At 40.2% G+C, this 17,880-nt stretch overlaps 1 protein-coding gene across 1 annotated transcript in view; it reads right to left on the bottom strand.

Annotated features, from left to right (window-relative positions):
* Nucleotides 1-11,616, bottom strand: part of LOC111868801 — a 17,413-nt gene extending 5,797 nt beyond the window's left edge. The window contains exons 1-5 of the mRNA XM_033753167.1: nt 11,561-11,616; nt 8,325-8,380; nt 4,747-4,922; nt 2,675-2,830; nt 48-185 (exon numbers count right to left, since the gene is read on the bottom strand). Of these exons, the coding sequence (XP_033609058.1) occupies nt 48-185; nt 2,675-2,830; nt 4,747-4,922; nt 8,325-8,380; nt 11,561-11,568 (534 nt within the window). The 5' untranslated portion in view covers nt 11,569-11,616. The remainder of the gene's footprint in view (nt 1-47; nt 186-2,674; nt 2,831-4,746; nt 4,923-8,324; nt 8,381-11,560) is intronic.
* Between the last annotated feature and the right edge of the window lie 6,264 nt (nt 11,617-17,880).

Genomic DNA, 17,880 nt, shown 5'->3' with positions numbered 1-17,880 from the left:
ATTTGAAATGATCACCCCATTATGGAAAGTGTGTATTACCTGTATGCACTTGGATGTATCCTCTCGATTGCAGTGCGGTTGAAGCCACACAGTATATGTTGTAATGCTATCAGATCATAACATGTGTAGTCTTCAGGTTCCTTGGCTGCCCAGCTTTTGTGGACCTGTGCTGCCAAAGCAGTGAGCTGAAAGGCAGAGACATAAGCTCATTTGTTGTTTATTACTTATGTTGGGCACAGAGTGGCATATTGTGAAATTCTGTTGTCCCTGATTGTCCTGGTCTCTGCCTGTTTAGCAATGGCGATATTAGAAGTTTATTTTTTTAAGTGATATCCATGGAGTGAAATTTGACTCTGATGATAGGATGATATCGAAGATGAATAAGAAAAATGGGACCTAAGTTTAATGCAGGATGTGAACCATGGAAAAATCCTGCAGTATAACACATTCACAACCATTTGAATCTGTCAGGCTAGGAAGCATGAAGAGAGATCTTTACCAAGTTTTGCTGGTCTCAGACTCAGTATCTTATGGATATAAAGCCATCTCCTTACCCCACACTACTGTTTCCCAAAATTATACATGCACCCCTTTTGAAACCTCTGCCCCATCAACTTAACCTCTGTTTGAGTTATATCAGAATGAGTTAACTTGTAAGTGGTCAAACTACAGTACAATTAAATTCTAAGTATGACCCCCCCCCAAAATGAACTATAGATATACAGGAAATTATGAATTTTATCATTAGTTTCTGTTAAATGTAAAGTAATAATTATTTAAATTAGATTTGTATATGTAGGCCTCTCTCAAAAGATTAGTTATTTGGTGAGGAATGGAAGTGGTTGTGGCCTGACAGTAGTGCTGAGATCTCTAGCTTGATTCTGGTGAGCTTAAGACAGAGATGCAGCTCCACATTGATAAGATAATTTGTATTAATGTCCAGAATCCACTGGCCGCGATTGAGTCGTTTAACCCACTGTTACAATTTTGCAATTATCATGCTCACTTTTTCATGAACATAGAATATAGTAGATATCACCTTGCTTAGCAAGTATAAATCCACAGTCTTCAAGCAAAGACATTTCTTAATATATGATAATTTACATAGCCAAAGTTCTTCTCACAGCTCAGACAGGCGAGTTATGGCTTATTCACATGAAAGTCAACAAACGCCTTTGTGCTATAGGAGCTGTGTGTAGTCACTGACCATCTCGGCATAAAGCTGATCAAATAATTGGACAGTCAGATGCCTAACTTCCAGAGAATTTACATTTTTAGCAACTTCACGAAGTACTTGCTTTAGATCTATGGGTATGTCCTGGTTGGCAAGCAGTTCCCTGTACATACAGTGGTGGGCCTATTGTGCTCTCAGGGGAATGGTTTGAATATATACAACTCCTTTCTTTGTAACAGTTACGTTTTAAAAAAAAGGAAAAACCTATTACTGCATTAGGGATATTTTTCTTATTTTACAACCCTGTGATTATTACAATTTGAGTTTGTTTAAATGATTGCAAAGAGAACATTAATCTTATAAGTCATTACAACTGCTGTCAGAATCTTCCACAATAATACCCAATGCAGGAATAGCGAACTTGGGATACGCATTAGTATCATTGGCAGTTGATAATTTTGATCTGTATNTATTGTACTGCATGCCTTAATGTCTTCATTCTAAAATGACTAAAATCTGTATTCGTCATATAAGACGATGAATTCTAAATAATAAAACTTGCACTCAAACACGCGAATTATGCCAATCCTCTTTTATGTGAGCATTCTTCCTACATATATTTGTGTATTGTGTTCTGTGTTGTGTTTTGCTCCTGTTACTGCATGCGTTGTACTGAAAACAGTCTTTTGGTGCTTGCACAGATGAGCATGTCTGGCAGATATACATATACTGGTTTTTATGAATTTGAATGTGAATGTGGTACACCATATCAACTACCCATTTTTTAATATACAAATGATAAAGTGTGTTACTATTACGGTGTTAATGGTGATGGGAAAGACAGCTGTAATTGCCTAGTATATTGTACATGTTCCNAGCCGAGCAGTCTAAGGCATGCACCATCTTTGCTCGCTCGGAAACCGAGATCGTGGGTTCGAATCCCACTCGGCATGGATGTTTGTGTGCATTTTTCTGTGTTTGTCTACAGGTAGAGGCCTTGCGACGAGTTGATCACTCACCCAAGGAGTCCTGCCGTATGTGTAAGATCTAGTAAACCGAAGTGAAACGGAGAGTTTCATGGAGGTAGGTCTAGGCCCAAATTGGGGCTGTAGCACCACAGGGGGAAAAAAAAAATTCTACATGTTCCATGCATGAGTAATAACTCTTAATTTATTCCATTGTTAGAAGTTGTTTTCTTAAAATCCATTTTGAACCTCTNGATAGGGACCAGTGGAGGGCTCTTGTGAACATGGTGATGAACTTTCTGGTTCAATAAAATGCTAGGAAATTCTTGAGAAGCTGCAGAATTGGCGGCTCCTCAAGAAGGGCTCAGCTCCATGAATAAGTAAGTAAGTATGGGAAATTACTGAGAGACAGCATTCAAAGTTTAGTTAAAGGATGAACCATGGTGAAGAATGTTTACTATAGCTAATATAATGAATTAAGGATTATTAATTAGTGTAGAGAAATGTATTGATTTATTTGCGAACAAATGCATACTTGTGTTAGTGACAGATTGTGGAACTGACCCAGGGCTGCAATGGTATCAATTTCAGTTACCGTGATGTTACTTATATCTTCCAGTGGGATACCTGAAGCAATCCATCCTAGCTGCTGCAGACACTTGTCAGGTATTTCGCTCACATCGCCATATGCCTGTTGCATGAAGAAATGGATGTTTCCAATTAGTCTATACATTTTTATATTGGATAGCATACCTTTCTATTCAGACTCCACATACAAAATGAAAAGATCCCTTTAAAATGCAACTCTGTTTATGTAATTTAAAATTTATTGAAGGCCAGCTACTCCACAAACCAGGCATATTTTACTTTGTGTAGGTGGCTTGACAGAAAATAAGTTTTGTGCAAGCACATTTGAAATTCTGCCCAGNTGTATATTGGAAGTATGATGAAAATATAATCCAGTAACACTGTAATGTTGATGTAAGAATCTACATCACTTGCTGATGCTATCTCACAGTACTTGCAGTATAACTAACCCAATATGCTTCAGTCTTAGGGCCACCATCACAGATTATCTGTACCTATTAAGTTTACTTGCTTCTGTAAGGAGTATTCAACCACTATACTGTACCTTGTAATCATATGAAATGCCATTCATAGTCTATAGATCAGCTGTTAGGTTTTTAAATTTCTCTATAACACTAATACACAAATTCATGTTGATTCTGCAGTATTTTGTAGGACCATTTAATGACCAAATTATTAAAATTTTCATAAGTTATGTATATTTAAAATACATAAATTTGTACATATTATTGTACATATTCATAATACATGTGACATGATCTACCAACTTTTTCTTGTTTGTTGCAATCAGATATCAGATTTTGTATGCCTTTGTGGGTTTGTCCTCCAATATATATACATAAGCTAGCCCAGCCCATCTTTCTTACCACAATATTCGTAGGCATTATGGATAGATGTACTGTACATCACCTCACTTTTCTGAGGAATGGTGGGTCTGGAACGGGGTCCACTGAGCCTCATGAGGATAATTGAGGAGCTATTTGAAGGAAATAGTGGCTCCGGTCTAGAAAACCGAGATTAACGGCCGTGGGGATTTGTTGCGCTGACCACGCGACACCCTCTATCTGCTAAAGTTGGCACTAACTTCGCCAAAAAGTGGCGGTCACTCAGTTGGTATAGTTTGCTTGTGGACTACAGGCCATGGAGTTTCCTTTTTTGTTTGTTGTAAACTATCAATAGATGATTTAGGATCTGATTTCTGTTGCCAGTCAAGGAGCATATGTAGCACACTTGAGAAAAGTTGGAAGTGAGGAATGTCACAGATAGATCACAGAGAAACTGTGTGAAGGTGTGGACTGGAGTCTCTTGGCTCAGGACCCGAGTCAGATTTACAGTTGAATGTGGAGACCCAGACCATTAACAACAAATTTAGTTTATGAGAATATTTTTGTTTTTATTTGTTATATTAACGAAAAATATGAACCAAGTTTTCGTGACTTTGGAGAAATAAATATGCAAGTAACATCTGCGGATTCTATTTCTGTTTTGTGGAGGCGCCATGGAGATTGTCTAATCACTGACAAGTAACATCTGCAGGTTCTATTTCTGTTTTGTGGAGGCCCCATGGAGATTCTCTAATCACTGCCCCCCAAATATGGCCTAGCTCTGAATAAAATTTGATGGAGGATTTTTGCATATGGTGTAATGCCCTTTTATTTGTTATAGGAGCAGGAAATCTGTACTGTAGACCATGCCATAGATCAAGCGGTTAGATCCTGGCCCCCCACCACGACAGCCTGGGTACGAGCCCTGATATGGTCAAATGGGAATTTTGGTGGACAAAGTGGCGCTGAGGCAGGTTTTCTCCTGGTACTTCGGTTTTCCCTGCCAATCTTCATTCCACCAAATTTTCCATCATCATAATCACCCTGGGCAGGTACAATAGGCCAATTAGTGGCCGATGTGCCGAGTGGACTCCAGTGGAGTTAGTCAGTTTGCAACATTACTTTCTAGAAATAAAATATAGTTTTCAGTGCTACCCAAGCTTGGATAACCAACAATTAACCGTTATTAACTGACCTTTACTAAGGCCTTCCATATAGAAGATGCTTGTTCTAGTGACAGACTGTCCTTTCCCAGGTAAACAAGACTTTGTTCCAGGTCTTCTTGTTTCAGGGTAAATAGCTCCATTGGAGAGAATTCTACTCCTGACCCAGCTGTCTTCACATCCTCATACGTCAGTCCGTAGCACTGTTCTGTACATAATCATGCATTCATTGAAAAGCGAAGTCCAAAAATCAAATTTAATATGAATGAGGTAACATAAATTACTTTGAGACATCTGCCTTAATTAAAACAAAGGCAGTAAATTATGTAAGATGTTAAAATACTTTTTCGGTTCCTAATGTAACTTTTACATGTAGTGTGTAAATACAAAATACAAATACTGTACATACAACTATCCCTCATATTACAGACACCCTATTTACGCATTTTTGCTATGAAGTGTGTTAATTTGTACCTATTTTTCGTGTATTGAACTCAATTTTCGCTACAATGGATTACTTACATTCGTAAGAGGTTTAATTGTGAAATATGTACACAACAAGTCGAAAGGTTGGGGGGGGGCATTTTGATAAATGTTTTTCTCTGTAATATTTGGGCATTAAATTTATTATAATTGTTGCATGAAAGCTTAGCTTCTAGCGCACACATTATCGGCTGTATAATTGGCAGACCTGCCACTAATTAATATCAACAATGCTCTTACTGCCACGCCATGGGATGGGAGATTAGTTGGATTGAATGACTACATGGACTAGACCTGCAACTTGTGGATTACCGGTTCGTGGGACGGACAGACATATGAAACCCTATGTTATGGCTCCGAAGAGAGAATTCTTCCCTTCAAAACCCCAGAAGTAGTAAGTGATGCAGTTATCTTAGGCCAGACTTAAGCCTGTATCACAATGTCTATCTCACCAATGTAATTCTTTGTCTTTGTGTCCGGCCGCTTATTGCATGAAAGAGGCCAGGTTGGCAATGTATCAGTTTCTATGGGGAAAAGCAAAAGTATTATAAAAGCAGTTCTGGTTAGAACTTAACCAGTCTGCTAAGGCCGCGCCATAGTTCAAGCGGTTAGTCGCTGGCTTCCCACAGCGGCGGCCTTGATTCGATCCCCGATCTGGTCAAGTGGGATTTGTGGTGGACAAAGTGGCGCTGGGAAAGGTTTCCTCCGAGTACTTCGGTTTCTCCTGTCAATCTTCATTCCACCAAATTGTCCATCATCATAATCACCCGGGGCAGGCTACAATAGACCAATCAGTGCCGCCGTGCCGAGTGGACCCAGTTGGACTCCACCCCCCACTAAGCGAATTACCAGTCTGCTTTTGTTTAAACATTTTCTTTCGTACACAGAGGCCAGCGAGAAACGTAGAGTTAAATTAACCATGAACTTCCAGTAGCTAAAGGCCGGGTCCCGCCTGTATTTATTATCTCAGTGTATAAAAGAAATCACGTTTAATTATTAATTTGTTTGCATTTATTTTGGCGTAAAAGTAGTTTAATGTGGTTTGATATGGAATTTATTTATTTTAATGACACCCGGATGTGCTTTCCATTCACTCACGAAACTTAAGTTTGGCTGGTGTGACACCCCCTCACAAGTCCGTTCCTTTGCTATGGGACAGTGGGTGTGGGTCATCGTAATGATATAACGTTTTCGTGTCTACCCCGAGCTGGGATAGCGCAGTCGGTTTAGAGACTGGCTACGGGCTGGACGGCCGAGGAATCGGAGTTCCGAGTCCCGGTAGGGGAAAGTTTTTTCTCCTTTCCCCGGCTGTAAAGCGGCCGGGGCGTAAAGCTGACCACTCACGTCCAACTGCTGCCGAGATGCAGAATACATGGATCTATATATCCACTCCTCCATAAATCTTCATGGCTTAGAGCATAATTAGTTAAGCACAGAGACAACTTTGCATTTTACCTTCGTGTCTCCTCCGCTTGGATGAGTGTCCTTTATCCCCCCTCCCACTACAAGCTGTGAATAATTCTGCTACATTTCGGCAAAAACATTTATAAATATTTTATGTTTCTTCGTGTTATGTATCTGAGTGAGATAGATGCAAAAATAATGTGTAACCAGGGGTGCGCTGTCTGAAATGTGAATACGGCTCAAAGTAGTATTATGAACCTCGTAAAAGCTGCACTATATACAGTTATCAGTGGTTTCAACGATATCACAGCGTAGAAAAATGTAGATAATGAAATTAATAACGGTGTAGATTTGTACCCAACCTGTTTTTTTTTTCGCTTTTCCCATTAATATAAATTCCCATTACAGCGTAGTTGTCAGATATGACCATAAAGTTTCTCACCGTCAACATATTTATCATTTTATAACATTTTCCGCGGTTTAAATGCCTTGAGATCTGGTCAAAAGATTATTTTTCTTTTATGAAACTCAAAGGTTCGTTACGAGCTGTTGTGAATCATCCTTCTAGTGACGGAGCTATGCAAATCATGAGCTGTATTTCCACATCGATGGCAAAGTTTCTTCCTTATACACGTTGACTTCACCAAGCAGGAAGTTCCATATCTGCACTGAACCATACCCTGAGCCTGCTGAATTCAGCTCATAACCTCACATCCCATTCCTTTAATGCCCTTTTTAGTGTTATCGTCGTAACTACTTCCGTTTCCCAACTCCCTTCGGAGTTTTCTGAACATGATTTTATACGTATTTTTTATTTCGACTTCCACAGAAATATATTTAAAGTATAGTAATATATCTTCGCTAATCAAATTACACGCAACTAATTTTAATAACTGATTATTTATCGCTCCAAAAAAGATAAATATGGATGTGTAATTTTCCTTTAAAGTACTCAGAGTTTGATTTCAAAGTCCCTCCTGCTGTGCGCACGAATTAGGCAGGTACCTTACAGGTTATAAATGGAGTTGCTGTGTAAAATCGGTGTATATTCTTGTAAAGTAGCACTAAAATTCGTTATTTCCATGGCATTAGGGATTCTACTTATATATGGCAGATCTCCGGGTGGGACTTTAAGCTGTGTGTCCCGTGTCGTAACTTTACGGCACGTAAAAGAACCTCATATCCCCAAAGGGGATCACTGAGCCAAATTCCAGGACGTTTCCCGCCCAACAATAGCCTCTAAGGCCTCCGATAGATGGGGGAAGCATTATAGACACCGCTAAGCAAGTGGCCGAACTCGCTTGCTCGGCGGGACTGATGGTACGCACCATTTATCGGTAGGGTAAAGAGACTGGGAAGCACAATAGATCAAACTGGTCGCGGTGCATGGGGAAACCCACCCTCTCTAAATAACTAACTAACTATATATGGCAGATCGATTGTACGTCTGTATATTTGAACTCGAGAATCGTTTTCAGATTCTGAGGTCATTCGATATTAGAGGACATTAAAAAACGTTGAATTCTTATTTCGACTTTGGTAAAGATCTGGTACGTCTAAGTGGGTCATCTAGGAGCATTCAGAATGCGAAGGTGCAAAGAGAGCAAGTGGAAACTGTCTGTACTCAGGGCCCGACTGTACTCCTCGCGCACAGCTGTTCATATTAATGAGCATTTCTCTTTGGATGTAATTCGGTGTAGCATTTCTTACTCCTGTTACTTACCAATAATTATACGGCTCCATAAATGACCTAGAAGCAGTACAGGAACTCCACTGACTCTGAAAGGAACAGGTAATAATAATAATTATCTAATAAAATCTAATTAAGTCTGTGGCCTGTAGCCCGCAAGCAAACTATACCGAACAAGCGACCGCCACTTGTCAGCGAAGTTAGTACCAACTTTTGCTGATAGAGGGTGTCACGTGGCCAGCGCAACGGTTCCCCATGGCCTTTAATCTCGGTTTTCTAGACGGGAAATTAAATCTAATTTCCTAATAGAAATGTATTTTTGCAGAGGGCTGCAAATTTTCTTTCATTGTACTCAAGTTTATTGGAATCAGTAATCGTAACAGAGTTCTAAGCGACAGAAGCATATTCGAGTTCAGACCCGACGAAACAACGTATAGCATCGGTAGACTGAGATGGAAAAAGGAAATTTTATTATGCGAAGTAATTTCAGTGCATATGAAGAAGGAAAATCGAATGACGCTGAAAATGAAGTTTGCATTCAATATGCACACGCAAATTCGTAATACAGTCTGTTCGTAAAATAAAGAATTTCCAAGTCAGTAATGATAATTCAGAAAGATCGTCTTCCTGGTAAAGGAGATGACCCAAATTTTACTAAAATTAGGCTACATGAAATTTTCCGAACACCCATTATGTACGCAAACAATATCTGACTGCAGAAGAAACCAGTCACTAGGTGAATGCACTGCTCGATAAATTTTACGGTCGTCTGCAAAAAGAAGACAGTCGGAGTGATTAATTACGTCACATAAATCATTTATAAAAATATTAGAAACAAAGGCACTAAAACTACCCCTGAAGTACGTCTGACTGCAAAACAAGTGTCGCGAAAATATACCACAATAACGCACACGAGATTGTCTATTTGTTAAATAACTGAGAAACCAGTTTAAATGACCGGAAGATAATCCATAGTTACTGGGTTCGTCGTGAAGCAGTGCGTGTGGAAGAATGTCGAAAGCATTACTAAACTCAAAATAGTCAGTTTGACTTTTTAAACAGACTAAAGGGAGAACGAAGTCAAGGAAAGTGACTAAGTTGGTAACAGTAGATTTAGATGTGATAAAACCATGCTAGGAAGGGTTAAATTTCTATTTTAAAAGAATGAGAAACCTGATTATGTATGATAAAAAAGACATCGAAAAATCTGTTGGGAAAAGCTATGGACCTATAATTTTCAACAGAGGAAGTCTGACTTTTTTTTTAGAAAGTCATAGCTTGAGCTATGACGCGGCCATTCACACAGGGTGTGTTTGGTACAACTAGTGTACATGACACTAGCTCTGTCAACCATGCACTAACAGAGAGACATACCGCTGTTGCCCTCACATAATTACAGTATGTATGTATGTAATGTTCTGTTAGCAGAAGACACAATGTGCCTTACACAGGATGTTTTTTTTTTTAATCCGCTTAGTGGGGAGTGGAGTCCAGCTGGGTCCACTCGGCACGGCGGCCACTGATTGGCCTATTGTAGCTTGCCCCGGGTGATTATGATGATGGAGAATTTGGTAGAATGAAGATTGGCAGGGTAAACCGAAATACTCGGAGAAAACCCGCCCCAGCGCCACTTTGTCTATCACAAATCGCACTTGACCAGACCTGGGATCGAACTCGGGCCGCCGCGGTGGGAAGCCATCGACTAACCTCTTGAGCTATGGCGCGGCCATTCACACAGGATGTGTTTGATACAACTAATCAATTATTCTTCCATCTTCGCCTAAGATTCCTTAGTGGTTTCCTCCCTTCAGTTTTTCCAACTAAAATTATATATGCATTCTGAACACCCCCACATGTACGCCCCATCGCATCCCACTTGGTGTGACTATTGTATGAGTTTCTTTTTATGAACCTCCCAATTTTGCGGTTTTCTTCATTCTCCTGTTGCTTCCTTTTTAAAATCAAAATATTTCTTTCACAACTTACTATCAAACAACGCCGACTTGTGTTCACCACTTACGGTTAGAGACCACGTTTCACATTAATGTTAATATTGGTAAAATTGTAGCGTTCTTTGTTTTAATCTCTAAATTTTAGACATAACACTGAAAGACAGAATATTATGAACTGTATGTTGGCAAGCATTTCCCGAATTTAATCCTCTTCGTCACTATCATTTTTTTTGGGGGGGGGGTTACTGTCGCTTCCAGATATTTTAACTTCCTCATATTTTCAAAACATTTATTACGTCTCCTATGACTTTCCTGTGACCTTGTGACGGAACGTAAACACACATTTTACGTGTCGTAGCTCAAGGCTGATGGTTACGGGCTTGACATATCGGCGTCCCGGGTTTGATTCTAGGTTAATTTGCGTGGGATTTGTGGCGAAAATAAGTAGTTCTGATGCAGGTTTTCTCCGAGCCCTTCGGTTTCCCTTACAAATATTTACAATATTCCACCAAGTACCTCGTAGTCATTGATCATCCTATCATTGACGCTGTGTAGCCTCGATATCGTTGAAAGCAGACGTACAAGAATAAGCATATACCTTCAGATTTCTTGATAAGAGCCCAAGATTTGAATACATAAAATTCAAATTTCAACCCTTTATGTGTGCCTAAGATTCTATTCTTCAATCTAAATGGAATCCAGAGAAAATGGACTGTGTTTGAAAACGAAATGAAGATAATATTTTAACTTAAGAGGGCGGAAATTATCGGAGATTAAAGAAAAGAAAACATGAAGAAAGTTGAGCTTCACTCTGCACCCAATATTGTTAGGGTAATTAAGTCATGAACTCTGATACCTGCAGGGCATGTACTTTGTGCGAGCAAAACAAATCATGCATGCAAAAGGTTAATAGGAAAAACTCAAGGACGAGCTTACTTTGGAGACACAAATGAAGTTCGGAAAATTATATTAAAATGGGTCTTGTAGGAAAGGGGAGTGAGGGAGTGGACTTGATGTAATTTGACTCTTTATGTAAGAATTTGAACCATCAGTTAGTTATTGACTCGTGTGTAATGAACTCATCACATTGTGTTCAACTGTGCCCTCGAGAACTCCCAATATATTACATTATTAAATAACTTTATTCTAGGTCTAATTTGAAGTTATTATGACATTTTTTTTCGTTGAAAATTCCATATTACAGGCTCATCTCCATATTTAAATTGCCATAACTCCCTTAAATTTCCGTCATTGAAATAGGGTCTTTCTTTATTCAAAACTACTTTATTATTATAAAGAAAGAAGAATTCTTCATACCTCATCATGCTGAAAATATTTTCCTTCAGTTTCGTAGCTCCGAAACAACTGTCGCACTCCGTAAAGTGTGCAGGAGAAGACTGGATTTGTTTGAAGCAAAGGGATTATAAGCAATTCCCTGACTGTGAGTTTGACTGGAGTTGGATAAAGAAATCGATTCCCTCGTTATTTTTAAAGGAACATCGGACTGAAAGTTAAGATGAAGAAGGGCCCAACTACGAGTATGTTCGTATATATACACATAGGGGGTTTCTTTCGACTCGCTGTTTTAATAAACAATACTGGAAAGGCGTGCTCAAATTTAGAATGCACTCACAGGGCCATCAACAAGATGCAATACTTTTACGAAATTAATGAATTTTCTATTGGAACACCTAAGAGTTAGGAATTTATTATCGGTTATTAATACCCTCTGACCGGCTCTGTGGTCTAGTGGTCAGAGTTCCTGGCTACAGATCCAGAGGTCCGGGTTCTATTCCCGGCGTTACTACATTTCCTTAGAAGTAGTGGGTCTGGAACGGGGTTCACTCAGCCTCGTGAGAATAATTGAGGAGCTATTTCAAGGAAATAGCGGCTCCGGTCTAGAAAACCGAAATTACGGCCATGGGGATTTGTTGCGCTGACCACGCGACACCCTCTATCCACTAAAGTTGGCACTAACTTCGTTGACAAGCCGCGGTCGCTTGGTCGGTATAGTTCGCTTGCGGACTAAAACAACGGAGTTTGTTTTAGTGATACCTTCTAACAGATCGAAAACTTGAAAACAGAATTCACAGCAACTGCGGAAAGCACAATTAAGGAACGACGGAACACCGGCTACAGAGATGGGAAATTTCATGTCTTTTCAGTACATGGTACTGAATGTAAAGAGATAACATATTTAATAGTACCGGATGCAGTCGACATTTTGCGGGAGTAATGCTTACGTAACATCTGGTAGAGTAATACACTGAGAAATTATGATGTTGGAACTTAATGATATTAATACAAAGTAATTACAAAACATGTAAGGATATTCTACATTTTCAGTTCAGTAACCAGGATACTCAGCGTGTGGTTGAATTTAAATGCCACGATCTGTGCTTGGTAGAATATTAGTTGAGTGAAATAACAGTCAGTTTACGTAAAGAAAATATGTACCATTGTCCTTTTGGAATTTTTTAAAATTTTACTTTTTCTAATTCAAAATTTCATATCTCTCTTGCTATAACAGACATATACAGTAATCGAGTTTTATTTTTTCTCTGCTTTCTAAAGTCCATCGAATGCCAAAAACCTGAAAACACTGGGATCGGATGATTCTCGAGCAATAAGCAAATCTATTTCTAGGTAAAAAAGGTAACAGACATTTCTTGTGTTGATCCGTTCAGCCATTACTCTTTGTCGTTCAGACGGAACAAGCAGTTAGATCCTGGTAGAGCCAATATTCGAAATAATTCTGCATACAGCACGGCACGGACCTATTATGGGTATATCCATAGATAATTCGTTAGATTTCTACCAGAGGGCGTGGCTAGGCTAACATGTCGATCTTTCACCGAGTTTCAGGGCCTTACATGAAATATCTCCCCACCACAAATGTTCGCACAGCTTCCATATAGATAACATAAATAGCACGACGATGAGATTAATTTCCATTTGAATACTTCACCGAATATAATTAGAATGATCAAATTGAAGACAGTGGGTTGAAACGAATTGAACATGCAGCACGCATGAAGGGGGGGGTGGTGCGAAATGCAGTATGTTTGTAGGTAAACCGGAATGGAACGGATCAGTTAATTGTCTCGGACATAAATTTAAGAATGATATTAAAATGGATTTTAAACATTAGGTAATTGTGGGGACTGGGTCAAACATGCTTACGATTGGGGTCTAATGGCGGGCTTTTGTGTGCATGGATATGAACATTTGGTTTCCACAGACGAAGAATTACACTACCAGTTGAGCTACTGTCATTTCACAAGAGGAAGACTGCTAAATGGAATTGTTTGCGCTCATTGGTTCTGTAGTTAACAAGGGCGCGCTGCTATCTCCTCTTGTGCAATAAAGAAGACCACGGCGTTTCCTATGGAATTTGCTCTGAGCCCTGCTGTGCCACCGACATGGAAACGTGATTTCGGTTACGAGAGGCATGAATGACAGGGGAAATCGCGCTTCGAATTCCATTCATTATACTGAGCTGTGGAACGAAATACAATTGCAGCTGCCTGAAACAACCGATCAGTCAGTCCGTAGTTTATGCGCGTGCTGCATAATTACGCTTATCTCAACCATCTCCATCCCCGTGCTTGGTGTTTAGTTCTAAAGTGGAAGCACTTTATCCGGGATTCCATGCTTCTCATCGCTGTGATTATCATTCTTTGCTAAATGGTACCAGTCAGTAACTTGTTGGCAATCCAGCCATCGATGCGTGAGTAAGTAGGTGAATCAGTCAGTCGGCTAAATGGTTATTGACTGAGTAAGTAGGTCAGTTAGTCAACCACTTGGTTATTGACTGAATGAGGTGAGTCAGTCAACCACTTGGTTATTGATTGATTAAGTAGGTGAGTCAGTCAACCACTTGTTTATTGAATGTTTGAGTAGATGAGTCAGTCAGTCAGTCAACCACTTGGTTATTGACTGATTGAGTAGGTGAATCAGTCAGTCAACCACTTGGTTATTGGCTGAATGAGAAGGTGAGTCAGTCAACCACTTGGTTATTGATTGATGAAGTAGGTGAGTCAGTCAACCACTTGTTTATTGAATGTTTGAGTAGATGAGCCAGTAAGTCAACCGCTTGGTTATTGACTGATTAAGTAGGTGAGTCAGTCAACCACTTGGTTATTGACTGATTGAGTAGGTGAATCAGTCATTCAACCACTTGGTTACTGACTGAATGAGTAGGTGAGTTAGTCAGTTAACCACTTAGTTGTTGACTGAGTGAGTAGGTAAGTCATACAGCCACTTGGTTATTCGTCAATCTGTCTGTTAAGCACTCTGTTTCTTAGTCAAAGAGGCAGCCAGCCAGTGTCTCCTTTAGTTATCCATCAATTCATTCATTTGTCCAGCCATTAATCTGTTCACTTAGTCCAGTTCAGATTTCATAAGATTTTTAATTCTGCGAAATTATTTCCCTACATCTGTTATGGAGTTACTCCCTTTTTGTTTCATCCTAAACAACTTTGAAATTGATATTTGTATTATAAATGAAGTTCGGATTGTTTCCTTTTCAACAGAGATTGTATAATAATTTATTAATGGACAGTTCTAATCCTGTTCACGCAGTTCTACTTTATTTCAGGGGCTTATTCGCGCACTCCTAGAGTTCTATGTTGACATAAAGGCAACGATATTGTACAGCTGTCAGGAAAGGACATCTGTTAAGGAATCCTTAATGGGGAGATCGCACTTAATGGTGTAAACATACAGTGGAAGAAACAAGAAGCTTTTAAGGGGACCGTTTGGATTACGTCCGCTTAGAACTCAGAGGAGACGGAAGGATAGTTTTATGTAGAATCACAGGGAGGAATTATGAGGTTCAGCGGCGGTTTGTCTAGCTCAGGATTGTGTCAAATGATATGAGCAGCGAAGTACATTCGTGCCCTACTGCTAGAGATTTAGACACATTAGATGTTAATATTTACTGAAGTTTGTGTTTCTCAAACTGTGGTCCGTTTCGGTCCACCATATTGTACGAGTCCTCAGTATTACAGTAGATAGTCCATATGATGAATCTTTGTTTAAAGAAACTTTAAATTAGATTATGCCAACTTGCACTATAACTACTCTCTTATTAGCAGAATAAAACTACACATGTGTCCCCTTTACGGCTAGGTGGAATATTATGACAGCCAAGTGACCCGCCTGTGTGCCGATCGCCCATGTAGTGGTCCACAGTTGTCGAAATTTTCACAGATATTGCTATGTGTGGTAATATGTAAGCTATCCCTGTAACAGGCCGTGGAGGCCAATAGGGTTGTGAGACATTGAGGTTCCCACATTTTCTAGACAATCAGCTCACAGATGGCGGTAAGGTTGTCAGCCTTACGCTCCGGCCGCCCTTTACTCGCCAGGAAGATTCCTGGTACATATTCTAAATTATTTTCGGAGTTTCCATAGCCTATAGAGGAAAACCTCGACATTGTTTCAGAGTCAACTTGTATTTTTGTAAATTTTCAATGCGAACGCACCCAAAGCTAATCAATTAGTTAGAGGGGGCACACGGTAGCGTAGTTGGTTGAGGCATTATGTTACAATTGGAAGGTCACGGGCTCGTTTCCAGATGAGGCCATAGGATGTTTTTTCCAATTTGCCTAATCCTTCGAGCAGCACTATTGCCCTTGGGTCGGCTCAACCTCTAATGGACCTGAGTGCCAGGAATCTTCCTGAGGATAAATGGCGGCCGGCGCGTAAGGGTGACAGTTTCACCGCCATCTGTGAGCCGATTGTCTAGAAGAATGCGGGAATATTGACGTCTCACAACACTATGGGCCTCCACGGCCTGTTACAGGGATAGTTTTTATTACATGACGAAGTAGTTAATTAAGTTACTATCCAAAGGAATGAAGAATAATTAACTTTTCAGATTGCTAGCTAACTAAATACCGAAAAATGGGGCTAAATTAATCTCTTATGAATTATGTCCTCCGGTGTTTTCCCATTAGAAATTACTCGTAGTTAGCTAGTAAATAACATTACTTCTACTACGACTACTGCTACTACTACTAGTAGTACTAGTAATAGTACTAGTAGTAATAGTTGCAGTAATTGAAAGTTTATCCCTTGAAAGATTGAAATTCTTCTGGATAATATGTAAAAATTCAGTTCTACCTCACAGCTAGAGAAGCCAATCGGCAGAGACTGTTTGCGGGAACAATACCTCTTTATTGTAAGAGCCACACGAAACACACAAATGCGCTCTGTGGGCAGAATGGAGAGTTTTAATGTGTTAAAGCAGATGGTGCATAGAGAATCAATGGGCTTTGAGAGGTAAATCATGAAAATGTGTTAGAACCGAAATGTGTCTGTTCTGGAAAGCAGGATCAATATAACATGGTAAACTAAAAAAACAAATTCCGTGGCTTTAGTCCGCAAGGGAACTATACCGACCGAGCGACCGCCGCTTTTCGGCGAAGTTATTGCCAACTTTAGCGGATAGAGGGTGTCGCGTGGTCAGCGCAACGAATCCCAACGGCCGTTATTTTCGTTTTTCTAGACCGGAGCCGCTACTTTTCCATTCAAATAGCTCCTCAATTATCCTCACGAGGCTGAGTGGACCCCGTTCCAGGCCCACTGCTCAGAAATCTGAGAATCAAATCTGGGATCTCTGGATCTGTAGCCAGGAACTCTGACCACTAGACCACAGGGACGGTCACAAGCTAAACTAAACATCGTACAAATGAACAAAGGCCAAATTACGTCAACAGAGACTGCAGTCTGTGTTGCAGAACGGAAAGTTGTCTCTCCTGCCACTGAGTCCCTGCCTACTCACGCAGCCATTCATTCTCTTATCCTGCAGGTACAGGAACAACTTTTCTCCCTAGGGATAAAGTGGTGTAATCGTGAAGCGGGCCACTCACATCCGTCTTGTGCCTAAGTCTGGAATGCACAGAGCTTTACCGCCCCGTCTTACGTAATCTTTCATGATACGGTGCTGAAGCACAGTAACAAATTTGCTTTCACCATATAGCAGTGTTTTGCAACCAATGATACGCCTGCCGCTGCCGACCAGCAAATCCTAGATAGAAACTTATATATTGTGATATGACGCCTGAAAGCCGGAATAGTTCATTGCTACACAACGGCTTGCTAGGCATGTTTCCTCGGCAACGGATAGGCTTGTGGGAAAACCAGACAGTTAGTACGAAGTTAATACACATTTCCGGAACAACGGATAAATACTCAATAATAGATGAACTGTTGGAAATTCTGATCTCTATTCGGTCCCCCAGAAGTTATAGAAGGGAGGGAGGGCACACAGGGGTCGTTCAGTCAAAGGGAACCCAGTGCCTGGGGGTATAACTGGGTCACCATGTTACTGAAGGATATAAATACGGGGACTTGGCTCTCCGATTTTGGGGACTCTCGAGTTTGAGACAGTAAAATGTGGTCACGAGTCCCGCAGGAATCTGATCCGAAAATGACTGCGCTGGCGAGGGTCAGCAGCATTTGTAAACTACAGATACATCCTCCCTTCAAATAGAATGTAACATATGGACTATGAAAGCGAGTATTCAGCTGAAAAAACTGCTGGTCGTGAGTCTCAAGGGGCTTGTAGCCAAGACGAAGTGATTGGCGCTAAACTGACACTCGTAAATAACTTTGACTCTGACTCCGGC

This window comes from Cryptotermes secundus, unplaced genomic scaffold (genome assembly GCF_002891405.2).
Source record: "Cryptotermes secundus unplaced genomic scaffold, Csec_1.0 scaffold257, whole genome shotgun sequence".
In the NCBI taxonomy this organism is placed as follows: Eukaryota; Metazoa; Arthropoda; class Insecta; order Blattodea; family Kalotermitidae; genus Cryptotermes; species Cryptotermes secundus.
The sequence above is the reverse complement of the archived record's forward strand: the minus strand, read 5'-3'. Positions and strand labels throughout refer to the sequence as shown.